Below are 26,229 nucleotides of genomic sequence, written 5' to 3'. Positions count from 1 at the left end.
CCGCGGCCCCGACCCTCGCCGAGCGTCCCACTTCCAGGCACTCGCCTCTTTCCACCCCGGGGAGCGGGGGTGGGGGGGATGGGGGGTGGGGAGGGGGGATGGTCGCCTGTGATTGGCCCGCCCCGCGGCTCAGCCAAGATGCTCAGTGGCCGCAGAGCCGGGCGGCGCGGCTTTTCCTCCTGGCAACAGCCCGACCCGGCGCTCATTGGCGGAGCAGATCATAGGCGCGCTCCCATTGGCTGCTTGCCGAGCGCCAGCGGGCTCCCATTGGTCAGGGCCGCGCGGCTGCGCAGGGGCCGACTTTCCGGGGGAGGCGGAGCTCCGTCCTCCGCCGGCTGGAGGAGCGGAGCGCGCGGCCGCCGGCGACCTCGGGAGCCAGGCCCGGGCCCTGCAGGGGCGGAGGGCTGGCGGGTAAGGACCGTACGGCTTCCGAGTGCTCTGCGTGCGTTGCAGCGGTCCCTGTGACCGTGAGCTCCGGTGGGGGAGGGGCGGGGGGCTTGCCGTCAGCGCCGAGTGATAGGCGTGCTCCTTGCCCAATGCGGACCGCGGCTCCGAAATGCATCCCGAGATTGGTCCTTTCTAATCTCCTGTGGCCAATGCGCGTCGGGAAGGGAGGCGGGTGTCCTGGGCCTTATTTTCTTCTTCCTGCGGCCGGGCCTCACTCGCCTAGGCGGCGGGGCCGGGAGGGGCTGGCCCTCGACGCGGTGAGGTGGGGGGGCCCCCGGGAGCGGGGGGCTGCCCTGGGGGGGTTCCGTGGGGTCAGCTTCGAGGGGCGGGGCGGCAGTTAGAGGCGGGTGTTAGCAGCGGCGACCTTTATTGAGTTCCTAAGTGCCGGGCCTAGTGCTCAGCGTTTCGCTTGCATCATCTGAGTTCATCGGAGCAGCCCTGCTGGGCGAGGAGGTCGGGATCCCCATTTTACAGGTGGGGAAACTGAGACTCGGGCAGCTCACACAGCCAAGGTCACACAGCCAACGAATGGCAGAGACCGGATCTGAATCCAGAGTTGTTTGGGTTCCGGAGCCGGTGCTCTTGAACCACACCAGGCTTTGTTGCTGAATGGGGGACATGAAAGAGTCGGGGCACCGGAGCTTCCCCCAGGGGAGAGGTGGGGGGAAGGGAATCCTAGGGTCGGAGAAAGGCAATGAGCGAGCGAAGTGGGGGCGAGGGGATCAGTTATTCAACAGTTACGGAGTGTCTGCGCCGAGCCGTGCATTGTTCTAGGTTCCAGGCTACAAAGATGACTAAGTCCAGAGGCAGATGAAGCCCCGTTCCAGGCCTAGCACTGTGTTCACACGATTAGGATGTTTTCATCAAATTAGGCTGAAGCAAGATTTTGTAATTCTGAAAAAGACAGCCTTTAAAATTGATCGAACTTGAGGTTCCTCCACACTTGGATCTCCCCTTGCAAAGGGCTGCTTCTAGGTGGAAATTATACAGTAGGCAGCACAGAGTAATGGAAGAAGCAGTGGGGATGAGTTGCAGGACTGTGGGGACTGTGGGGGGAAAGTCCTGCTATGTAAAATGGGGTTAACAGTCTAGCTGTTCTGTAAAGTTTTGGGGAGGCGCCTGAAAAGCTCCTGGCCAAGAACACTTTATTTTTTGGTGAAATGGAAGCTTGAGAGATGTGGGTAATGGGGCTTAGACAGTTTTGTGTCATCCTGGCTTCCCAGTGTGTTAGTAGGTTGCTGGCAGGTTGGAGGTGCTGTAGTTTCCTTCTGAGCTCTCCAGCTCTCAAGGGAACCCTGGGAGCTGAACTGCCATGGCTTTGGGGCCCAGACTGGAGGAGTCGAGGGAAATGTTTGCTCCTCAAGTGGCTTCTTTTAGATCTTGTGCCTGGTTCTTACTCATTTGAAATCATCTATCGTGTTAATCAGGCAATGGGGATGCACCCACTTAGTTCGAAGGCCTCATCTAGGAGCACAGTGTTTCACCTTTTCCGGTCAGTTTGAAGTGTACCCTGTATTGCCAGTTTATTGCCCATTTAAATTTTGTCCTTTGAATTCTGGGTACTGTGTAGTTGAACTAGTCTCCAGCTTGACCTTATGTATTGCTGAAATGATGTTTTGGTTTAGAGAACAATCTCATTTTAGGGGTTTTAAATACAAATATCAGAGTGCTTTTTTAACTCTTAAAACTTTATAATCTTATGGCCAAGTTAACTTGCCTTAGTAATCTAGAATCTTGTTTTAGGTTGTGCCCTGAAAGGGAGCCCATAGTTTGTTTTTTTTTTTTAATCTAATACATTGTTTAATACATCCTGAAGCAGTTATCAAAGGTGGATAAGGGAGCAATTGGAAAAGATAAAAGAGGGCAGGGCAGCTTTAGTATTGTTAAGTACAACAATCTAGTAACAGATTTTAGCTGAAACAGTGTCTCCATTTAAATGAGATTTGAATACTTACAATTTTGATACATTGGATTCTCACTCTGTTTTTGTTTACTTAAGTAACCTATCTAGAGGCAGATTCAAGGTGTGAGGTCTTAAAACTTCAGGATTTCTACATCCTTTGTTGTTTCAGCATTGACATTCCAAGCGTTTTTTTTTTATCAAGTTTTTAAAAATTCCATTCAGTTAATACAGTGAAATATTAGTTTCAGGTGTGAATTTAGTGATTTCATCACTTGTTTATAACACCCTGTGCTCATTACAACAAGTGCCCTGCCTCCTTAATATCCATCACTCAATTACCCATCTGCCCTGATATACCCAGCATTTAATTCAAATTACAGTTTATGCTCTTAAAAAAAAAAAAATTATTTATTTATTCACAAGAGACACCGAGAGAGGGAGAGGGAGAAGCAGGCTCCATGCAAGGAGCCCAATACAGGACTCAGCCCTGGGAATCCAGGATCACACTCTGAGCTGAAAGCAGACACTCAACCACTGAACCACCCAGGCGTCCCTACAGTTTATGCTCTTCATGTATTTCTTCAGATTCCTGTCTGACCAAAGTGACCTCAAAAAAGAAGGAAGATGGCTTCTGAATCTGAAACTCTGAATCCCAGTGCTCGGATAATGACGTTTTACCCAACCATGGAGGAGTTCCGGAACTTCAGTCGATACATGGCCTACATTGAATCCCAAGGAGCTCATCGGGCTGGGCTGGCCAAGGTGAGGGTGGGTGGGGTTGTTCCTTAGGTCAGCAGGAATTTTTCCTAAAAGGTGGATGAAAGAACTGAGTTTCACAAAAAGCCAGGCTGGGTGTTGAGTGTATACTGTCCTATTTGTAAGTTAATTCCTTTCGTTAACATCTGAAGCAAGCATCTTTTAGGTAGGGTGGGAGCTGCTTGGAGTCTTTAAAGAGAAATAAAGAGCCTAAGCAAAGTAAAGAGCCAGTGTCCCAGGGCCAGCTGCTGTGCTGCTTCCATTCTCATGGCAGAGATGTGTGCTTTAGTGTTTGTACCTGTCACTGAGGCTTATACCATCCACCTTGTTCCCATTTCAGTCTCATCTAGCACTCTGTTAGCAAGTTGGTTCTTTATGTGCACCTTCTGTTAGATTATGAGAATCAACCCTCAGCTCTTGTCTTGATGTCCAGATAAGATACTGAGCTTAGAATGAGTATTACTTATTTTGATCATTGTAATGAGGCAGCCAATTGGTGGCTGAATTGGATCAGGGTTAGCACAACAGCGTGACTTGCTATGTTTGGGTATACTTGGTTAAATCAGAGTCACTTTATAGTAAAATTGACCTTTCGGTTGAATAGCGGCCTATCCCCAACCTGGGCTGGGACCTGGCCTGCTAGGTTTCTGATCTCTTTGTTTCTTGTGTTCCCTACAGGTCGTTCCTCCAAAGGAGTGGAAACCTCGAGCGTCCTATGATGATATTGATGATCTGGTCATTCCTGCCCCCATCCAGCAGCTAGTGACAGGGCAGTCTGGCCTCTTCACTCAGTACAACATCCAGAAGAAAGCCATGACTGTTCGAGAGTTCCGCAAGATAGCCAATAGTGATAAGTGAGTGAAAACCCGTCCCTTCCCGCCTGTAGTAGCACCTAGGAGCTAACGTCTGATCTTTATAGCTGTCTCCTAAGGTCGCTGCCGAGCCACTGAAGGATGCTTTCCTCAGCCCTAGCTCTGTCTCCCTTTCTGCTCTTTTTATGGAAGCATCCTTACTACTCCCAGTACTGTGTCACAGTCTAAACGCATCCATAAGTCTTCCCTAAAGTAATCCCATTGTTCTTCCATCAGAGGCAGAATCATTCTCTGACCCTGGTAAATTGTAGAGTTGTAAAGGAGAAAGTTAGGAGTTGGTTCAAAAAGAGTTTTGGCCAGCTGTGTTGATAACACCAACTTATCGAAAGGTTGCCTTAGTGGTTTTTCTCTTCCTTCTGGGTCCTCCTGTCTTTTCATGCTCAAACTACTCACTACTAGCACTGTCCCCTTCTATTTTGACTTAAAATATGACTGGGCACCTGGGTGGCTTAGTCAGTGAAGCGTTTGCCTTAGACTTGGATCATGATCCCAGAGTCCTGGGATCAAGCCCCACATTGGGCTCCCTGCTCAGTGGTGAGTTTGCTTCTCCCTCTGCCCCTCACCCCACTCATGTACTCTCTCTCTCTCACTGCTCTGTCTCTCAAATAAATAAGTAAAATCTTAAAAAAGAAAAAAAAAAAGTGTGATCAAACTGCCAAGCTGGTTGCTGTTTTCTTTTTCTTTCTTTTTTTTTTCTGTTTTCTTTTTCTTTTTTTTTTTTTTAAAGGGTTTATTTATTTATTCCCGAGAGACACACAGAAGGAGAGGCAGAGACACAGGCAGAGGGGAGAAGCAGGCTCCATGCAGGGAACCTGATGTGGGACTCGATCCCGGGACCCCAGGATCATGACCTGGGCCAAAGGCAGGCACTAAACTACTGAGCCACCAGGATCCAGGGATCCCCTGGTTGCTGTTTCCTTTGCTTCCGTTCCTCTTCATCCATACATCCTTATCTCTGTTAGACACGTCTTTGTGTAGGTCTGTAGGTCTGCTATTTTCCATGGTTTCTTGTCTGTTCTTTTTCATATTTAGCTTTCATTTGACCTCAGATTTACAGAGTGTGATTTTGTGGTTTCTTTCATTGAGCTGTGACTGCTCCTACTTAATCTTTTCTTGGACTTTCTCCCTTCCCGTGTTACTCCTTGACTTTTTAGTGTCCACGAGGGATTCCTTTATTTTCTCTTGCTTTTTTCCCTGCGCCCTTTTGATCTACATACGTCTTGATTTCAGCCAGTCAGATGTGTTAGATTGTGGGTTTGCTGTGAATGATCCCAGAGCTGGATGTTTAGCTCACCAGTTTTCACGCTTCTGGGGGCACCACCACTTCATGTGCTTTATCATTGCTCTCTCACATCAGATCTTGTTCTATTTCTGTGTTTTGCCATCTTTTCCTTTGACTTATCACAGTTCAGAATGTTGTTTTCCAGTTTTATTGACAGCTTAATTCTTAAAACATCTGCATTGCTGACCAACCTGCTGTCTAAAGAGCAAATTTATGTAAGAGCGTGTCCAAGAAGTGTGACATGCTCTGCAGATGAAAGCCTGTGCCATCCTTTATGTCTGGTTTCTAGCTATGCGGTGGGAGGCTTGCCTGCCTTCCAGCTCACATGGGGCTCAGCCAGAGGCCTCGCTCTCCTGTGTCTGGTTTCTCTTCTCAACGTATGGTAGGCCTTTTCTTTAAAGATACCTCTTCTTTTCAATTAGCCAGTCCTGTGTCTTTCCCCTTTGTCTGAAATGCAGTAAATTCTTCCCCTTAATTTCTATGTGCATTGTTAGCCAGCTTTAAGAAAACCCAGCAGGTAAAAATCGCAATTTATGAAGCAGATCAGTTGGAGGTGGAAGAGTTACTTCTATTTCAAAGGGAACTTAAGAGTCCTATACTTTATTATTCAATAGGTCGACATTAAAATGTATGGCCGTATTTATTTATTTATTTACTTATTTGTTTATTTATTTATCCCCCCCCTTTTTTTTTGTATGGCCGTTTTTATTTATTTATTTATTTTTTAAAATTTTTCTTTATTTATGGTAGTCACACAGAGAGAGAGAGAGGCAGAGACATAGGCAGAGGGAGAAGCAGGCTCCATGCACCGGGAGCCCGATGTGGGATTCGATCCCGGGTCTCCAGGATCGCGCCCTGGGCCAAAGGCAGGCGCTAAACCGCTGCGCCACCCAGGGATCCCTGTATGGCCGTATTTAAAGTAAGATTTTTTTTCCCCCTTCAGCCCATTGTCTCCACACAGTTTGTTTTGGGTCTTCGCTTCCTTTCTATCCATTCATAATGTTTTTTTCCCTTTTGAATTATAATGTGCATTTTCAAATATTTATTCAATTTACATATCACTTTTTTTTTTTTAAGATTTTATTTATTTATTAGACAGAGAGAGGCAGAGACACAGGCAGAGGGAGAAGCAGGCTCCATGCCAGGAACAGGATGTGGGACTCCATCCCGGGTCTCCAGGATCACACCCTGGGCTGAAGGCGGAGCCACCAGTGCTGCCCTACACATAACTCTTTTAAATTGCTGTGTTAATACTTTTTGAGTGGTTGAATTTTTTTTTTTTTTTTTTTGAGTGGTTGAATTTTTAAAAATATTTTTTTGGAGTAAATTCTTAGTAGGTGATAATTAAGCTAAAGAGTATAGGTATTTTTAGTGTATTTTTAATTTTTATTTATTTATTTTTAAAAGATTTTATTTATTTATTCATGAGAGACACAGAGAGAGAGAGAGAGAGACAGAGAGAGGCAGGGGGAGATGCAGCCTCCAAGCAGGGAGCCCGACCTGGGACTTGATCCTGGGTCTCCAGGATCACACCCTGGGCTGAAGGCGGCGTTAGACCGCTGAGCCACCCGGGCTGCCCTTTAATATATTTTTTAAAGATTTTATTTATTTGTGAAAGAGGGAAAGAGCACTAGTAGGGGGAGAGGGAGAAGCAGACTCCCTGCCTAGTAGGGAGCCTGGCAGAGGGCTCGATTCTAACACCCTGAGATCATAACCTGAGTTGAAGGCAGATGCTTAATCAACTGAGCCACCCAGGTGCCCCATTTTTAATGTTTTTATATAGAGACATACTGACAGCTATATGTGTATGAATGCATATATAAAATTAGATTTTTTCCTAACTAAAACATTTGATATGTAAAAATCTAATATTTTTAGGAATATATTTTACATATGATTTATTAGAGTATGCACATGAGCACAAGCAGGGGGAGGGGCAGAGAGAGTAGCAGAATCCCTGCAGAGCAGGGAGTCTGATACAGGTTCAGTCCCAGGACCCTGAGATCATGACCTGAGCCAAAGGCAAGATGCTTAACTGACTGAGCCACCCAGGCGCCTGAGAATATTTTATATTTTTATTAAAATACTTTGGTTTTAGATGTGATTATTTATTGAGTTATCCATTTACATAGGGTGCTGCGAATGTAGCAATGGCTATACAGGTGAGCCCTCTTGGAGCCATTTCCAATACAGAGTGTGGGGAAGTAAATGCTGTTTTAGGGTCCCAGCTCTTCACATGCTGGCGGGGTTTGGTTGTCTGTGGATATATAGGGATTTGTATTCTTGGTTCTCACTAGTTTGTAAGCTTATTTTCACTCTGGGTGGCCAGGCCACTCCTGATCCCCTGATCCCAGCAAGATGAAATTTTAGTGGGCTCTTGAAAGCGTTGAGGGTATTATGCCTCATACAGAAGAAGGGCTTCACATCTTCATGTACGTGACCTTCCTCAGGCCCAGAGCTCATGGAAGGGATGTTGAGGAAGTTACTCTGGATTGGAGCTTTGAAGGCCTTGAAATAGCTTGGTTTCCCTAGAACAGGGGATTGTGTCTTGTGCTGTTGTTAATGCCTAATGAATTTAGTCCTGGTAAGTGGGTTAACACTTTGCTTACTTTTGAAAGGTACTGTACCCCACGGTACAGTGAGTTTGAAGAGCTTGAACGGAAATACTGGAAAAATCTCACGTTTAACCCCCCAATCTATGGTGCAGATGTGAATGGCACTCTCTATGAAAAGGTGAGACTTGCTGGAAACATCATCGAGTTTTGTAATTTAATACCATTTTTTATCTGCCCAGCACCTAGTAGGCATCTAAAAGCTGCTTGCTGAATGAGTGGTTGAACAAAAGAATGATCCACCACCAGCTGATGCCCTTGTGCTCACTTAATTGTAGGGATTTTTGCATGTGACTGAATTTTATTTCTCTCACTCTACATGTGAATCGGGGGATGTGGCCTTCTTTGCAAGGGCTGTTAGAATAGTCTGTGGGTGGTAGCCGATGAGTTCTTGAAAGGGTGGGATCACCATTAATGAAATGTTGGGGGAGAGGCAATGTGGTTCCTGCAGAAAAAAGATCACTGACTAATCTACTGAAAGGGGTATATACATTTAAGAAGAGAAACATTAAAAAAAAAAAAAGAAGAGAAACAGATTTAGATTTTCAGCACCTTCAAACAAGATTCTTTAGCAGAAGCTATTATAACAATTTGCATTGGATTGGGGTGTAGCTTATGCTTTCAGCATAAAGAACAGCCTTAGATACCGTCTAAGGAAGGAATATTTGGGATGGTTTTTGGATGATTAAAAACCCTGTAGAGTATTTCAGGTCTTATCACTCTGATTGATTTAATGTTTTTATAAATTATTGAGAGGAAGGAATTGATTTAAATAGATTTCAAGTTTGTTGATGACAAGTTCTTTAAGTCAGAAAAGAGCAGAAAGTGAGACTTAGAGTAAGGCAGAAAGTGAAACTTAGAGATGTAAATGGCAGGGAGATACTGTAAGGATCTGGACTGGGGAGGCACAAAAGCAGCTGACTGTTATAATTCAGGAAAAGGAGTTGGGTGACATGGTAGGCTTTTTACTGAAGACACTGCCCAGTAGAAATTGAGATCAAATAGTCACAAATTGGGATAGTTAACTCCCATGTTATATATTCAGTAGTTTAGGAGTCCTTTCCTATTTTGACCTAAGTTTCTTTAGCTTTAAATCAAGCTCTGCCTCCAGGGGTTGAGAACAGGAGGCTGGCTGTTCCTCCTCATTCACCTGTCATATATTGGTTTTCTTTACCAAGTGGTATTTGCCCTTCAGAGGTCTAATGGCGCCCATTCCAGTGGTGGCCATGTGAAGAGTGAGTGAGGCCGGCTGCGGTCTTCAGGTCCAGGCTGTTTTGACATTATTCCACATCTTTGTTAGAGGTGACAAGTCACCTGTGACCTCTTCTGATTTGTAGGTGCAGAGCCTTAGTTGATATTTACTGTAATTGTTCTCAACTCTGATTTCCTTTGCAGCATGTTGATGAGTGGAATATTGGCCGGCTGAAAACAATCCTGGACTTGGTGGAAAAGGAGAGTGGGATCACCATTGAGGGTGTGAACACCCCGTACCTGTACTTTGGCATGTGGAAGACCTCCTTTGCCTGGCACACCGAAGACATGGACCTGTACAGCATTAACTACCTGCACTTTGGAGAGCCAAAGTCTTGGTAAAGCCGGGCTGCCCTTGGCCCTGGGGCTTCTTGGGCCACTGCAGGCCTCTTAGCTCTCAGGTGCCTACACGGCACCTTGGGATCTGGTTAAAATGCAGATTCTGCTTTGGTAGGCCTGGGCTGATGCTGGCATTTGACATTTTCACCAGGGGTTTAAGCAGGAAGATGCTGTTGGAGCTCTGGTGCTCAAACTCCTCTTTGAATAGCAAGGCTTTAGAGGGCAGGGCATTTAGCACTATTGTATGAAAAGCTAAGTTGGCTAAGTTACTGAGAGCCACTAAGGCTGTTATGGGCTCTCCTACTGCTTTTTGATTTCTTCTTCTGAACAGGCCTGAGGCATTTCTTAGAGGCAGACTTCCAAGACTAGGGTCCCTCTTTCAGATGATAGAAAGCTATCTTTTCCTCATGGAAAAAATATTTGGTGAGCAGCAGTGTGTACTTGACCCAAGAGAGGATGGATGGAGGCTATTCAGTATCCTGCTTCCTGCTCTCCAGGATGTTCTCCATCTAGTTGGGGAGACAAAGATCTATTCTCTCCTCTCTCCCTGGGCTGATCCATCTCAGTCTCCAAATTTTAGTGAAAGTACTGTGTTAGACTACTGTGACTAAGACAGATGAGGTTTCCTCACAGGAGACCGGTCAGGAGATAGAATGTGTGAGGAACTAATAATCCATAGTGAGAGAAGTTCTGATGGGTGCCCTAGGGCCGCATAGGAGGGGCATGTGAAGGTGGTGTGAGGATTGGAGAAGGCTTCCCTGGAAGAGGTGACAATGAAGCTGAGACCTAAGGTGAGGCCTAGCTGCTGGGCAGGTGGCCGGTTTTGGGCAGAGAAGACTGAGGAAAGTGCCCAGGTGATTGGAACAGCATGTGCAGAGAGCCTCGGCTGAGAGAGAGCATGAGATCTCCAGGAACTGGAGGAAGTCCCCTGTGGTTTGGGTGCCTCGTAGAAGGACGGAGGAGTGAGGAAGAGGCTGGTGGGGACACCTTGGGCCAGGTTCAGGAGTCGTGGAACCAAGCATCTTCATTTCCTTTGCCAGCGTCTTCAGCCACCTCCTTTCCCAGAGGTGTTCCTTTCTTTTTTCAGATGCTTTCCAGTTTCTAGTCTTTTTTTTTTCTTTAAGATTATATATTTATTCGTGAGAGACAACAGAGAGAGAGGCAGAGATACAGGCAGAAGGAGAAGCAGGCTCCCTGTGGGGAGCCAGATATGGGACTCAATCCCGGGACCTTGGGATCACAACCCCAGCCAAAGGCAGACGTTCAGCCCCTGAGCCATCCAGGCGTCCCGCATTTCCTTTTTTAGATGGATAGACTTCTAGAATCTATAAATGTAGCTTTTGTGCCTTCCTCCCGTTTACTCCTAAGTTCCTTGAGATTGGATTTTAATTTTTCTGTAGAGAGAGAAGATTTTCTGGTTATTACACATGCTCGTTAGGTCTTTGGAAGTGGGATCTCCAGAGACTTCTGGGCAAGGTTGCCTGATGGATACCAAGGTCCTTTGGGTGACCAACATCTTCCTTTATTCCCCATGTGTTTTGTTTCATAATGAAATTATTTGGAATGAGAGATTTCTGTTGTTGTGGAATAGTTTTTAGAATCAATTATAAAGGTTAAAATCGACTTACTGGGAGCTTCAGAATATTTAGTTTTTACAGTTTTGCAAAAATTTTAAGTAGTTACGTGGCTTCTTTTTTTGATGAAGAGCAGTTTCTCTGACTACTCTGTGGGGTGGAGTAATTAATTAATGGATAATCACTGTAGCTGTTAATGGAGATGAAGAGAAAAATGGGGTCAGCAGCATATATAGGGCCTGGTTTCTAGTATCAAATCCCATTTTCACCTTGTTTTCTATTCCTCCTCTATCCTATCCTAGTTAGGCCTTTCAGGGTCTCAGGAGCTCTTTAATGCTATCTTTTTATTTATTTATTATTTTTTAAAAAGATTTTATGTATTCATGAGAGACTGGGGGGAAGGGCAGAGACACAGGCAGAGGGAGAAGCAAGCTCCCTCCCTGTAAGGAGCCTGATGTGGGACTCTATCCTGGGACCCTGGGACCATGCCCTGAACCAAAGGCAGGTGCTCAACCGCCGAGCCTGGAGCCTCCCAGGCGTCCCCTAATCCTATCCTTTTAAAAAGAATTTAATGCTGGAACATTATTAAGGAGAGACATGCTGAATACATACCATAAATTGTGGCTTGTGGTGAGTATTCAGCAAATGTCTTGGTAAATGAATGAACATAAAGAGAAATAAATTTACTCATACTTCGTGGGTTCCTCCCTCCCCTCTCCAGATAGTCTAACACATTTCTCCAGACTTCTTTCCAGTTTTTGTGGTTGGGCAGATGAAAAATCTGGTATTTTGAGCTGTTTAGAGAATGGGAACGAGCCCCTTGGCTCCTGTAGTGTCCTCTGCTCAGCATCCAATGCTTTTATATGATTGCAGGTACTCTGTTCCCCCTGAGCATGGAAAGCGGTTGGAGCGCCTTGCCAAAGGTACTATTTCTTCTTCCTGTGCTGGGTCAGACTTTCTGTGAGCTGTGCTAATTGGTCTGAAATGTCCATTCCCTATGTTCAGACTCTTAGGTGTCCTTTCTCAGGCCTCTGTGTAGGGGATGAGCTAAATGGCCAGATTGGTCACCCCAGTGGAGCAGTTAAAGTTGGAAGCTTTCTCTGTTTGTCCTGGGAAGGGAGAAAGTAATTTTTTTTTTTTTGGACTAAGTAATGCTTAGTCTTTGCCTCAGTTTTATCAGGTATGGGTTTATTCTTTTTTTTTTTTTTTTTTAAGATTTTATTTATTTATTCATGAGAGGCACAAAGAGAGAGGGGGGGGGGGAAGGCAGAGACACAGGCAGAGGGAGAAGCAGGCTCCATGCAGAGAGCCTGATGTGGGACTCAGTCCCGGGTCTCCAGGATCATGCCCTGGGCTGAAGGCGGCGCTAAACCACTGAGCCACCTGGGCTGCCCATCAGGTATGAGTTTATTTGACCACAGATAGTATACTAGGCATATTGGGTCTCGTTCTTCTGCCAGAAATCCAAATGTGAAAATGGAATTTTTGTGCTTCTGTTTTTTAAGTGGACTTTGATTTGTACCTCTAGAGAGCCCATTTCAGGAGAGCTTGGGTAATCTGTGCTGTAGAGGTGTTACCAGCAAAAGAGTGAGGTTTACAGGTTTAATGGAGGAAGGTCCTAAATATTTTCAAAGCTTTTTATAAGGACAGGGCAGCTCTGGTGATGTCACTCTCCTAATTTGTTTACTCACGTAACAGCTTACATGGGAGAGAGCCCAGAGGCTCATTGTAGAATCTTAGGATTGGCCTGAAGCTAGAAGGGTCTGTGGTAGTTTATCCTCCTTATCATCCAGATGATGCATGAGCATGCAGCAAGTCCAGGGTTGCAGAGCTAGTGTGGAACAGTGCATTAACTCGTGCCCGTGTTCAATGGAACAGGTTTTTTCCCTGGAAGTGCTCAAAGCTGCGAGGCTTTTCTCCGCCACAAGATGACCTTGATTTCCCCTTTGATGCTGAAGAAATACGGAATTCCCTTTGACAAGGTGAGATGATTTCACATGCAGAAGCCCTTCCGGCTTACAAGGAAGCCACCCTTTTGGGTCTGTGTCACAAGAACCTTTAATCTCGTTCATCGGTCTGTTCCAGGGATGGGCCAAGGCTAACCTGTATGGCAGTACATTGATCTGAGTATATTAAAGGTGGAGCTACTGTAGCTTCCTGGTGCCAGAGCAGAGTCACATCCCCTTGGGCAGTGTTGATTTGGATGAATGGTCATTTACAGTGAAGGGGGTCTGATGTGACGGGGCTGGGCATTTTATAAAGGCCCCCATTAGTTTTAGGACTTCTCCTGTGTTACTCAGCTAAGCTATGGCAGACTTGGAGCTCAGAGGCCCAGTTTTGTAGACTTGAGCCATCTGCCGCAGCTGCGTCAAGTCTGCTCTCGTTCAGGTAACTCAAGAAGCTGGAGAATTCATGATCACTTTCCCTTATGGTTACCATGCCGGCTTTAACCATGGTTTCAACTGTGCGGAGTCTACCAATTTTGCTACCCGGCGGTGGATTGAGTATGGCAAACAAGCTGTGCTGGTAAGTCCGTTTGGTTTCTTTGGATAACGCCATGACTAAAAATGTCTGCTGACCAAATTCTTGCTAGATACACTGGCTGGCGATTAGAACATTCTTTGAATTCGGAAACGGGGTGGCAGGGATGTGCAAATGTGCCAGCATAGTGTGTTCATACCGAATTGTGAAAAGTTTGTTCAGGTTTGGGGTGCATAAAGTGAGATTTCATGCTTAAGTCCTTTGAGCTTGAAAACCACACACATTGATATTTCTTGCTCTGGCCACTCTGGGATTTCTCTTGAGAAATTCTTAGGATTAGGGAAGCAAGGCAAGGCTGGACATTGACATTTGCTCCTGTGGTCCTGGCTTGGCTAGATCTCAGAAGGAAGGTTGGACATTGACCATCCTGGTTCTGAGTGCAGAACTTCATTGCAGCATTTCTTTCCTTTTTTTTAAGATTTTATTTACTTTTTGGGAGAGAGAGTTTGAGCACGAGCAGTGGGGGAGGGGCAGTGGCAGCGCTAGAAGCAGACTCCCCACTGAGCAGGGAGCCTGGTGGGGCTTCATCCCGGGACCCTGGCATCATGACCTGAGCAGAAGGCAGACGCTTAACACACTGAGCCACACAGGCACGCCCTCATTGCATCATTCTCTGTGCAGCCTAGTTAGTGCCTGGGTGGGTGCACCCCAGCACCACACATTCCTCCCTGCTGTTTTCTCTGCTTCCTTCAATGCCTGAAGGCTCTGCAATGACAGTATGCCCTCAGCCTATCAACGCAAGCAGTTTGGCTTTAAACTGTCTTGTGTCTTTTTCACTTGGAGGGAGGAGAGGGGATACGGAGGTTGCGGGGAAGCCACTAATGAGTGCTGACTGGAGCTTTTTTGGTTCCCTGGGACAGTGCTCCTGTAGGAAGGACATGGTGAAGATCTCCATGGACGTGTTTGTGAGGAAGTTCCAGCCAGAAAGGTACAAACTTTGGAAAGCTGGGAAGGACAGCACAGTTATTGACCATACCCTGCCCACACCAGAAGCAGCCGAGTTTCTTAAGGAGAGTGAACTGGCCCCGAGAGCCAGAAACGAGGAGTGTCCAGAGGAGGATGACATGGAAGGGCTTGAGGATGGAGAGGAGGGTGACTTCAAGAGAAGGTAACGCAGTGGCACTCTGGGCCCAGCTGTGTGTGTTGGGGGGGGGGGGGCGGGTCTGGGCAGCTTCCATAACCTGTCAAGGGGCTCTTTCAAAGTGAGGGGTTCTAGCCACAACTGAGGGAACTTTCTTCTAAGTAAAGGCTCTGGAATGCCCAGAGCAAGGGCATTCAGGCTCTTCCTTGGGCTGTCACCCAGGAATGACCACATCCGTATCTGGAACGAAGATCACACACACGAGAGCGTGGCTCCCTCAGCCAGAGAAGTCATTTTCTCATTGCCACATAAGACATTTTTTATTTATTTTTTATTGTAAGTGGGCTTCATGCCCAACATGGGGCTCAAACTCACGACCTTGAGATCAGGGGTCACATGCTCTACTAAATGAGCCAGCCAGGCGCCCCATCATATGAGATGTTCTTTAGAAAAGAGAATGGAGGGTGGGAATGAAACTCACAGAGGCAGGGGGTGTGTGTGATTGACGTTGGCCAGCATCATTGGTGTCTGAGCTGGAGGATCTGTCCTGGTGAGTTGATCCTGGGCCATGTGGAGAAGAAAGAGTATTTATGAGGTGCCTACTGTATGCCAGGTACCTTGCATACTTTTTAAGCTTCACATCAAATCTTTTGATGTGGATGGTGAAAATTCCTATTTTCCTTTGGGTGGGACAGGCTCAGAGAGTCCCTTGTCTCTCCCACAAATAGGAGGTGGGGCCAATGTGTGGAGCCTGGGCAGGCTCTGGCCACTCGTTCATTTTGGGTTATGTGTGTGGATGTGTGTGAACATGTGTGTCCATAAATGTACTCCTGGGCCCTTAAAACATCTGCTCTCCTCGCAGCCTCGCCAAGCACCGTATAGGGACAAAACGGCACCGAGTGTGTCTTGAGATACCACAGGAGGTGAGTCAGAGTGAGCTCTTCCCCAAGGAGGAGCTGAGTACTGGACAGTACGACATGACGGAGTGCCAGGCTGCCCTTGCTCCCGTGAGGCCCACCCATAGCTCCGTGCGGCAAGTTGAGGACAATCTTCCCTTCCCAGGTTAGTTGGTTACAGTATTTTCCCCACATGCCTAACTATTCTGTTCTACATTAGATGCCGTGCTGTATTCAGGGTCATGGGTAGGAAAAAGGGGGGAGGTGGGCCTGAGCAGAGAGTGTAAGTGGAGTGTGAGAGTGGGTGTGAGGAGTCCTTCGGAGGGAGACATGCTGGGTGGAAGTGCTCCTCCACCACCTGGGGAGGGGTCAGGGCAACACTGAGGGTTGGTGGAGTGATGCTGAACCAACTCTTACAAGAGAGGTCGGAATTTCCCAGGCAGGCAGAGGGTTGGGCACCCAGAGGGGAGTACAGGGGTGATGGCATGGAGATGTGAAGTCACAGGAGCTATTTGGGGAGTTTGTAGTAGTTTCCTGTAATTTGAACATAGTGGGGTGGGAAGGGGAGAAGACAGCTGTGCTAGCAGGAAATGAGGCTAGAGAAGCAGGAATGAGATGGTGGGGGGACTGGCTGCCAGCTTAGAGTTTGCTCACTAGAGAGCTTGAGGGGCCACTTGGATTTTAGGAAGTAAGTGGTGTGGTCCAGCAGTGTGGTGGGGCAGGTGTTCTCCCCCTCCCCCTCTACTGACTCCACCCAGCTCAGGGGGTTATTGAGAGTAGATCTGTTAGGGAGGGGCTGGTGGCAGTCTTGGGTGAGGCATGGAGGATCTGTACTGAGAGTGTCATGGTACATCTGCTGACAGCTGGACGGCCCTGTGGACTGGGGCCCGGGGGCCTGGCTGCCTCTGTCTAGCAGCTTGTCTAGCTAGGGGTCACCGGGTCTGCCGAGCTCAGGCCTTCATTCCTGCAAGACACTTCTGGGGAGATGATGGTGGCCACTTACTGAGTGTCTGCTGTGTGCCAGGCTGTGCTCCATCGCAGACAAAGAACCCTGGAGATAGGGGGTAGGCTGCTTGCAGTCCATGGGATGAACGTGGAGGCCTGGAGCTGGTAAGGGGTCAGCCCCAGGTCCCACAGGCACCTGTAAGGGATAAGATTGGAATTGGAAGCCATACCTCACTCACCACCCGTGTTCTCTTGCTTTGCCACTTTGCTTTTCACTTGCTTCAGATGTGCTTGAGGAAGCTGACTCTGGCCAATGTGTGTGTGTGTGTGTTTCAGATTATTCTGACTCCTCTGAAGTAAAATTTGAAGAGCTTAAAAATGTCAAACTTGAAGAGGAGGATGAGGAGGAAGAGGAAGAACAAGAAGCAGCCGCCTTGGATCTTTCTGTGAATCCTGCTTCTATAGGGGGACGCCTTGTCCTCTCAGGTTCGAAAAAGAAATCCTCTTCTAGCCTGGGCTCCAGTTCTTCTCGGGATTCTATTTCTTCTGATTCAGAAACCAGTGAGCCTCTGTCCTGCCGAGCCCAAGGGCAGTCGGGAGTTCTCACTGTACACAGCTATGCCAAAGGGGACGGCAGGGTCGTCATGGGAGAACCCTGCACGAGGAAGAAAGGGGGCGCCACCGGAAGTATCAGTGAGCGGGAGCTGGCAGAGGTATGGGCCCTGGGCAGTGCTGAGGGGGTGGCTGCCTGGCTGGGATCCTGGGGGGCAGGGGGTCGTCTGGAGGGTGAGCGTTGCTTGCTGCAGTTGTGCAGGGTGGCAGGAGACCAGCAGAATGGACCTGCAGTGTCGAGCAGAAAGCTAGTGCCATTGGTTCACTTCCAGCTTGTTCTTTGTTGGGAGCTCCTTTTCTCTGGCATTGCATTGTAGCCTTAGTGACAGTTGCAGAGCTCAGGCTGTGGGACGTACCCTTGACCCAACCTGCCCTAGAGGCATGAAGGTTAGAGTGGCAGTGGTTTTAGCCTAGATGTGGGCTGGGGATGAGATGGCTCTACTTACCTAAAAATTCAGGGTTTTTTTTTTTTCCTTAAAAATCTTGACTGCCTTGTAGACACCCATGGGAATTCTCTCTCTACTCCTCCCCATACATTTTCCACCTTCCAGTACAACATTGTTGATAGAGCATCTTTTTGGAGCCCAGAATGAATTCCCGAAGCCATAAATGTGAACATTTTTCCAGGCTTCCTTCTAGAACCTACTGACACCAAAAGCTGTTCTCTCTCTGCTTTGTGTAAAAAGGCTCCTGATGGACCCGAGGGGGCCACCAGCAGAGCTGTGTTGAATGGATCCAGACTTGTGCCTACCCAAGTGACCTGGTCTTACTTTCAGCCTCACAGCTTATGTGGGTCTAGTTGCAGCCTTGAGTGGGGCTAGGGTGGGGTCACTGATAGAAGTCAGCACAGAGACTTTAGAGTTATTTCCCATTTCCTTATCTTTACCTTTGAAAAATTGCTCTTTTAGGAGTTTTTATTATTGTTACTATTTTAAAGATTGTATTTATTTATTCATGAGAAAGAGAGAGAGAGAGAGAGAGAGAGAGGCAGAGACACGGCAGAGGGAGAAGCAGGGAGCCTGACGTGGGACTCGATCCCCGGACTCCAGAATCAGGCCCTGGGCTGAAGGTGGTGCTAAACCGCTGAGCCACCTGGGCTGCCCAAGGAGTTTTTATTATGAAATGTTTTAAAAGTACATATGAGTACCATCACCAGCCCCTCCTGTGTGCTTACTGTCTCCATATATTAACATTTAGCCTTTTGGCTTTCTGTGTTTTGGGCTAAAGTACTAAACCTGAGTCCATATTACAGTTCTGGTTTCCCTAGTAGTGCATTTTTGTGGTTGGTCTGTTCCTTGTTTTGAATACCCACATCACTTTCCTTTCTCCCGTCTCTCAGTCTCAGGGCTCAGTTTCTTTCTTTCTTTTTTTTTTTTTTAAAGATTTTATTTATTTATTCATAGAGACACAGAGAGAGAAGGAGAGGCAGAGACACAGGCAGAGGGAGAAGCAGGCTCCATGCAGAGAGCCTGACGTGGGACTCATCCAGGGTCTCCAGGATCACGCTCCAGGCTGCAGGCGGCCTAAACCGCTGCGCCACCAAGGCTGCTCTCAGGGCTCAGTTTCTGTAGGTGTACTTTTCTACTGCATGTTCTTCCTTCCATCCGGTTGGGTGCAGGCTGATGAGTCTGAAGCTATGTCTCCTTCCCATCACTTCTGGTGGCTGCTGTCTGCTGTCCTGTGGCAGCTTCCACAAGAGGTGGCTTTCCATCTTAGACACCAGAATCCCTTTATGGTCCCTGTTGCCACATCGGAGCCATTCTTCACAGAGCCCTCGGGTCTTCATTGACCCTGCTATCATGCTACAGGGCCCACCGTCCTCTTGCAGCATCCTCCTGACTTTCTTACCTCTGGTTACAGTCCCAACCACAAAAGCAGCTAATCAAGCAAGGAGTTACTACATGCTAAATACTTTATCTGCATTCTTCAGATTATATGTTTCTGCTAAATTAATCTTACTATAGTCAAGTTGTGTGTGTTTGGTAGGAGGAGTCAACATATGACACCCATCTTTTTTCCTCCCCAAATTAAGAACCAGTTATGGAATGGATACAGGAGTCAGCATGTGGAGTTAAGAATGTTGCTTCAAAAAACAAAAAAAAAAACAAAAACAAAAAAAAACAATGTTGCTTTATTACCAGTTAAATTGATTGGAGAGAGTGGCTTTTAACACCTATGGCCAAATGGCTTTGCTGCTCATTTACCTTCAGTGAGACAAGTTACCTGCCTAGTCAGCAGGCAGTCGTAGAGGACACAGGCCTCTCATGGTGGCTGAACGTTGTCCACTTGCCTTTCTTGGTGGTGGACACAGATCTGAATGTACTCCCTCTGCAAAAGGCAGATCCCAGCTAAGTGAAGCTCACTGTCATCCAGAGGTTGAGGAGAAAAGCCATGTGGAATATGCTGGGAGAAGGAGGCTTCTCTCTGACATGAATCTTTACTCCTCAAAAAAAAACCCAGGAGTGCCTTCCTGGTTCATTTTTATTTCTGTATGGTCTTAGCTAGTAGTCTGATGGTAATAACATTCTCGGTGGCATTGCCTTCCTGCCCCTTGCCCTCAACCTCCTAGATGTGCTGCATCTTTGAAAAAATATCTTGGCTGCTCTGCCTCTGCTTTACTCTGTAATCACATACGGTGTGCCTACTTGGGGCCAGGACTGTGCCTTCAGGGAGCTCGGGGTCTAGATGGGAGCAAATTAATCTACTCCTCAGGGGTAAGTGTTGTAGTCCAAGTGGAAGAGTTAGTGGCTCAGCCTAGGGTTGGGGTGTAGAGTTTGAGGAGACTGCAGAGAAGCAGGCATTATAACTAGGCTGAAGATTTGCAGAAGTATGCCCAGTGCCTTGAGGGAAAATGGAAAGGGAATCGAGGAGAGGAACCTGTTCCTCTCCTGGGGATGGTAGCACATGCCAAGGTCAAAGCACATGGGGGCCTGCAGAGTTGTGTTAGTCTCAGGCCTGTGGGCCTGGAGAGAGCCTTGGGAGCTGTTGCTGGAGGGTGTGAGGAGTCAGATCATCACAGTCTGCCTGTGTGCCATGAAGCAGTTTGACTTTGGAAGGTTCACCGCCATGTGTTTTTGGAGATTGAAGATTTTCAGAATACATTTTTATTTTTTATTTTAAATTATTTATTTATTCATGAGAGACACACAGAGGCAGAGGCACAGGCAGAGGGAGAAGCAGGCTCCTCGCAGAGAGCCCGATATGAGACTCGATCCCAGATTCTGGAGTCATGTCCTGAGCCAAAGGCAGAAGCTCAACCACCGAGCCACCTAGGAGTCCCCAGAATACATTTTTAAATGCACAAAGTTGCATGTGGAATACTAACGTGAACCCACAAATGCTCCTCACCTAGGTCTGACGGTTGTCAGTACTTGGCCACATTTGCTTCACCTGGCCTTTTGTCATTTGAAGCACATTAAAGCAAATCACAGGTGTGTTGTTTCTTCCCCACTCATTGTGACCTCCAAAAACTGTGGGTATTTCTTTAATCGCTAGCCGTCATTCTGCCTAGCAAATTTAGGAGAGTTCCTTAGCATCATCTAATATCCAGCCTATAATCCAGTTTCTCCAGTTGTCTAAACAAATTTGATTTTACATTAGGTTTGTTTGAATCAGGATTTAGTCTAGTCTCACACCTTCTGTTTGTGTTGTCTCATTTTAGGGCAGTGCTCCCCCCGCCTCCTAGCTTACTCAAGAAACAATGCCAGTTTTTCAGGTTGTCTGGTGAAGGGTTTTTTAGCTCTGCACTGATGTTTTGAAAGATCATTTTGGAAAAAGTATAAAGGATTTTGGGCCTGGGGATGGGGAAGTAGGCAAAAGCAGAAATAGCAGAGGTTCTCCTGAAGGTGGATTATGGATGATTTTCACTTTCTACATTTATAAATTGGAATATTTTTATGATTACCACATATAGTCAAATACTTCTACTTCAGGAAGAAAGAAAGATTTGCAATAGGGAAATCATTTTGGAACCTGTTTAGTCTGAAAGTGAAGTGGTGAGGACCTGGGCTGCGTGGTGGTGACAGGGATAAGGAGCAGGAGGTGGATCTGAGAGCCCCTGAGGGACTAGGGGGCTGGCTATGGGGGTGGGGTGGGTGGGAGTTGACTCGGATTCAGACTAGAGTTATTGGATGGATGGGGGTGCATTAATGGAAAAGCCAAGGGGTATTTGAGTGTGGCTCAGGTGGGGAGTTCAAGTTTGGGGCGTGCTGAGTGACGTGTGTGAGGTAGGGGATGGAGATGTGTGTGCGCAGATCTGAAGTTCAGGAGGGTTGGGTAGGAGGCAGTCACTGGAGGTATCGGCGGGCGTGGAGGAGCTTACCTGTGGAGCATGCAAAGTGTGGAGAATACTTTTCATAATGGGGTGGAGTAGAGGCCAGGGTAGAGCAGCCCAAGGTTATGGGGAAGTAGAGAAGGGCAGTGTGTCCAGGGCGAGGGGCGAAGGACTGAAGACCTGGGAGCAACAGGCAAGTGTGGCTGTGTTATTGGAGGTCATGAGGGTAAGGGGGTAGGACTGGATCCTGCAGGTCCAAACACCCAGGGGTGGGTGTGGGGCTCCAGCACAGCTGGATGAGGAGTAGAGTGCTATATATGGGTTGACAATTTTGAGTTTTTAAAATTTAATTTTTTAAAAGACTTTATTCATGAGAGATACACAGAGAGGCAGAGACACAGGCAGAGGGAGAAGCAGGCTCCCTGCAGGGAGCCCAATGTGGGACTTAATCCCAAGACTCCAGGATCACGCCCGGGGCTGAAGGCAGATGCTCAACCGCTGACTCACCCAGGTGTCCGTTAAGTTTGTTTGTTTGTTTGTTTGTTTGTTTTAAGTAATCTCTACATCCTATGCAGGGCTTGAACTCACAACCCCAAGATCAAGAGTCACATGCCTTTTGGACTGAGCCAGTCAGCTGCCGCCTTCCTTTTTCACTTTTAATTAACTCCTTTTATTATATTTATTTTTGAAATTTTGGGTTGATTTGTTTTTAGTTGTGGTAAAGTATACATGATGTAAAACCTGTCATTTTAAACATTTTTTAGCATACAGTTCTCTGACCTTTTATGCCTTCTCACTTGTGCAGCCATCACCAGGCTACAGAAGGTTTTGAGGTAGGAGGAGCCAGGGAGTCCTCAGCACACCTCTCTTCCTGGAACACGACTTTCTTGCTTATTGGAGCCCAGTCCTTTGCAAAAATCACCATTCCCAGCAACCGTTCACTGCTTCCAATCTACTTTCCTTCTGCCTGGAACACCTGTGGCACTCCACTCCCTTTTCACCACAGTCCATGTCACTCTGCACAGTTGTCCCAGGGAGCTGAGGGAGCCAGGCCCTGTGCCATATTCGCGTTGCTGCTTCACGCACCGACATGGTCCTGGGACTCAGCCCATGAACCTTCTGTAAATGTGGAAGGAAGGAATGGAAGTTTAGTTTTTTTTTTTTTTTTTTTAAGATTTTATTTATTTATTCATGATAGTCACACAGAGAGAGACAGAGAGGCAGAGACACAGGCAGAAGGAGAAGCAGGCTCCATGCACCAGGAGCCGGACGTGGGATTTGATCCCGGGTCTCCAGGATCGCGCCCTGGGCCAAAGGCAGGCGCCAAACCACTGCGCCACCCAGGGATCCCGGAAGTTTAGTTTTACCAGGAAGCTGACAGCAGGATTAATTGGGTGGGATGGGGGAGTGATAGTCACGGCTTGGTGCAGAAGCTGAAGCACCTTACCGATCCCTGGGGAGGTCTAATGGCATTGTAGCTGTATTTGGAAATAGCTGGGTTTTGAAGAGCACCCTGGTGTCACTCCTGCCCCCCTTTTGCATTCCCCATGCTGTAATTCAGGCCTCTTGCTGCTCAGTTTATGTGCTCCTCTATGTCAAGGGCCTTAGTAAAAGCACCCAGGTTGACGGACTGTAGAAGCACCCAAGCTTTAGGATGTTCACTTAACTGCAGACAGAGCTCCAGTGATGTGTCTGTTATAACATTTCGTGTTAGTTTAAGCTGCTTTGAAAAAGTAAGTTCCCAAAACAAGGAGGGAACAGCTGGCTCTTCTCTGTATAGTCCATTAGTAACACTGACCTTGACTTGGGGGCCTGATGTTAATTGGGGAACAGAGAACTCAGGAGCCTGAGCTCTAGCTCTCTTGCAGGCAGAGGCCTGGGAGACCCTACCTGCTATCACACCCCATCCTCACGGCGCCCTGGGCAGGGGGCAGCATTCAGTCCTCCCACTTGATGAGTGGGATGCTACTTGCCTAGGCTCACACAGCTAGTTGCTAGAACTAGGATTGGAACTCAGCCGTTTCTGCTACCTGCTGTGAGGGAATTTAGAAGTGAGCACATGAAGGCCGTGTGGAGACCAGGGAGCAGGAGTACTTAGGCCGGAAGATGAGAAAATCTGCAAAGATACTTTCTTGACTAGACTTGACTACTTTGGTCAGAGACAACAAGACAGTAGTGGAAAGGGCAGAGACTTAAGTCGTGCACACCAAGTCCCCCCACCCCTGGCTGGGCCAGGAGCTCCTTGAGGCTCAGGACCTTGTGTCGCCTGTATCTGCATTGCCTGGGCCCCAAGCACAGTATGCTGGGTACATAGGCTGGCATCCAGGAGGCACTCGGAACACACAGGGCTGGATACAGGCATCTTCTTTACCAGAGCTGCATTCTGGGGTTCTTGGTCTTAATTATTTATGTATTTGAGAGAGAAGAGAGCGTGTGAGCATGAGTGGGGTGAGAGTCAGTGGGACAATCAGCCTCCTTGCTGAGCAGGGAGCCCGATGCCGGGCTTGATCCCTGGACTCTGGGATCATGACCTGAGCCAAAGGTAGACACTTAACCGACTGAACCATCCAGGCGGCCCTGGTGTTCTTGGTCTTGATCCCCCTACTTCCTCTAGTACTTGGACCTGCTAAATGATGTCTGTATCTCCTACCACCATGTCCATTTCCTGTTGCTGCTTTTATAAGTTCCCAAAACTGAGTCTGAGATGAGTACGGATTTATTGTCTTCCGGTTCTTCTGGAGTCTGACATGGGCCTCATTATGCTAAAATCAGGGTGTCAACAGGGCTTTGTACCTCCCTGAAAATTCCAGAGAGAGACCCCTTGCCCCTTGTCCTGCTCAGGCTGCTTATGTTCCTTGGTCCTTGCCTTTTTCTTTCATCTTCAAAAGCAGCCACATTGGCCAGGTCTTGCTTATATCACATCACTTAGACATTGAGTCTTCTGCTTCCGTATTCACTATTAAGCACTGTTTGATTACATTGGGCCTGCCCAGAGAATCTAGGATAACCTTGTTATTTTATCTGATGAGCAAACTTAATGTTTTTCATGTCAACATAGCATTCACAGGGATTAGAAGTGCACATCTCTGGGGTCCGTCTGGGGTCTGTCTGCCACATGTGTAGTACCTCTTGTCTCACAGGTTTCTTTTCTCTCTGCTGGTAAAACCCTATGCAGCCCCTTTTTCAAATACAGTTGGAGGGAATTCCCTATGATCTCATTTCTTTTCTTAATCTTCTCAAAAAGAGTCTTGGATGCATTTATTCCTTAAGTTCTAGCAGACAAACTATCTCAGCAAAGTCCTGATGCCTCCCAGTTGCCCAGTCCTTTGGCCACTTCCTGCTCAGCCCTTGGCATCCCTTGGCACTGTGGCTTTCCCCTCCTTGCCCTCTATTCCTCCTGTACTCTCTGTGGCAGGATCTCTTTTTTCTCTTTCTCTTCCTCCTCCTATTCCCAAAGGCTTGATCTCCTTTCAGTTTATCTTCTACCAGTAATGTCATTCACTCCCACGATTTCAATTCTCAACCTGATGCTAAGTATCCTTAAATCTACAGCTCTTGCTCTGACCTGCTTTCTGAACCCTCAGGCTAATTTCTTCTTGCCCCTCTGGGTGTTTCCACAGAAACAGGGTGTGTGTTACCTGCCTATCATGTTTAACTTGGCTTGTTTCTACTCCCCCTTCATCTGCATGAATCCTCTTAGGTCCCTCTCGCCTTGGTGATCCAGACTGGAAATCCGGCCATTTCTGGTTCCTTTATTTTTTCTTACTTCCTAGTCTTTGCCACTGCCATATCCCAGATTTAGGCCTATTTACTAGGTGGTCTTCAAAGGGGCAATGCAAGAAGGTTATCTGGATGCAGAAATAATGGAACTTTATGTATTTATTTATTTTTTAAAAGATTTTATTTATTCATGAGAGACAGAGAGAGAGAGAGAGAGAGAGAGAGACCGAGACACAGGCAGAGGGAGAAGCAGGCTCCATGCAGGGAGCCCAACGTGAGACTCGATCCCGGGTCTCCAGGATCAGGCCCTGGGCTGAAGGTGGCACTAAACCGCTGAGCCACCCAGGCTGCCCCTGGAACTTAAATTAAAAAAAAAAAAAAAAAAAAAAGGCAATTTAAAAAAACTCTGTTTGACCCCAGAACAAGAGTCACATGCTCTTTTGACTGAGCCACTCAGGCTCCTCAATGGAACTTTATCTTTTTTTTTTTTTTTTGAAAAGATTTTATTTATTCATGGGGGGGGGGGGAGAGAGAGGAGCAGAGACACAGGCAGAGGGAGAAGCAGGCCCCATGCAGGGAGCCCAATGTGGGACTCGATCCCGAGTCTCCAGGATCAGGCCCTGGGCTGAAGGCGGCGCTAAACCTCTGAGCCACCTGGGCTGCCTGGAACTTTATCTTTTTATAGTTTATTTTTGTAAATTAAGATTTTTTTTTTAAGATTTTATTTATTCATGAGAATACACAGAGAGGAGGGGGGGGGGGGCAGAGACACAGGCAGAAAGAAAAAGAAAAGCAGGCTCCATGCAGGGAGCCTGATACAGGACTCGATCCTGGGTCTCCAGGATCATGCCCTGGGCTGAAGGCAGTGCTAAACTGGTGAGCCACCTGGGCTGCTGCCCCTCCCCCCTTTTAAGATTATTTATTTTTCATGAGAGACACCGGCAGAGGGAAAAGTAGGCTCTCGGCAGGGAGCGTGATGTGGGACTCGATCCTGGGACCCCAGGATCATACCCTGAGCCGAAGGCAGACACGTTCAACCACTGAGCTACCCAGGTGTCCCAAGATTTATCTATTTGAGGAAGAGCGTACATGTCCACCTGCATGGCAGTGGGGGGAGAGAATTAG

General features: G+C 47.3%; 1 protein-coding gene across 7 annotated transcripts in view; it reads left to right on the top strand.

The window, feature by feature from the left end:
• The first annotated feature begins 290 nt into the window (after positions 1–290).
• The window catches only part of KDM4A (lysine demethylase 4A), a 48,842-nt gene continuing 22,903 nt past the window's right edge, over positions 291–26,229 (top strand). For 4 of the 7 annotated variants that reach the window (XR_013350467.1, XM_077845345.1, XM_077845351.1 and 1 more), the window contains exons 1-11: positions 291–411; positions 2,936–3,112; positions 3,785–3,960; positions 7,879–7,993; positions 9,268–9,461; positions 11,910–11,959; positions 12,915–13,018; positions 13,425–13,562; positions 14,438–14,685; positions 15,521–15,720; positions 16,836–17,212. Coding sequence is in view for 6 of the 7 variants with exons in the window: in XM_077845345.1 (XP_077701471.1) it covers positions 2,975–3,112; positions 3,785–3,960; positions 7,879–7,993; positions 9,268–9,461; positions 11,910–11,959; positions 12,915–13,018; positions 13,425–13,562; positions 14,438–14,685; positions 15,521–15,720; positions 16,836–17,212 (1,740 nt within the window). In the remaining variant the exon portion in view is untranslated. Of the gene's footprint in view, positions 412–566; positions 710–765; positions 922–2,935; positions 3,113–3,784; positions 3,961–7,878; positions 7,994–9,267; positions 9,462–11,909; positions 11,960–12,914; positions 13,019–13,424; positions 13,563–14,437; positions 14,686–15,520; positions 15,721–16,835; positions 17,213–26,229 lie in introns of those variants that run through there. The other 3 variants (XM_077845349.1, XM_077845348.1, XM_077845347.1) reach the window with 3 other exon arrangements.

The sequence above is a fragment of the Canis aureus genome, chromosome 13, assembly GCF_053574225.1.
Source record: "Canis aureus isolate CA01 chromosome 13, VMU_Caureus_v.1.0, whole genome shotgun sequence".
Lineage (NCBI taxonomy): Eukaryota > Metazoa > Chordata > Mammalia > Carnivora > Canidae > Canis > Canis aureus.
The sequence above is the reverse complement of the archived record's forward strand: the minus strand, read 5'-3'. Positions and strand labels throughout refer to the sequence as shown.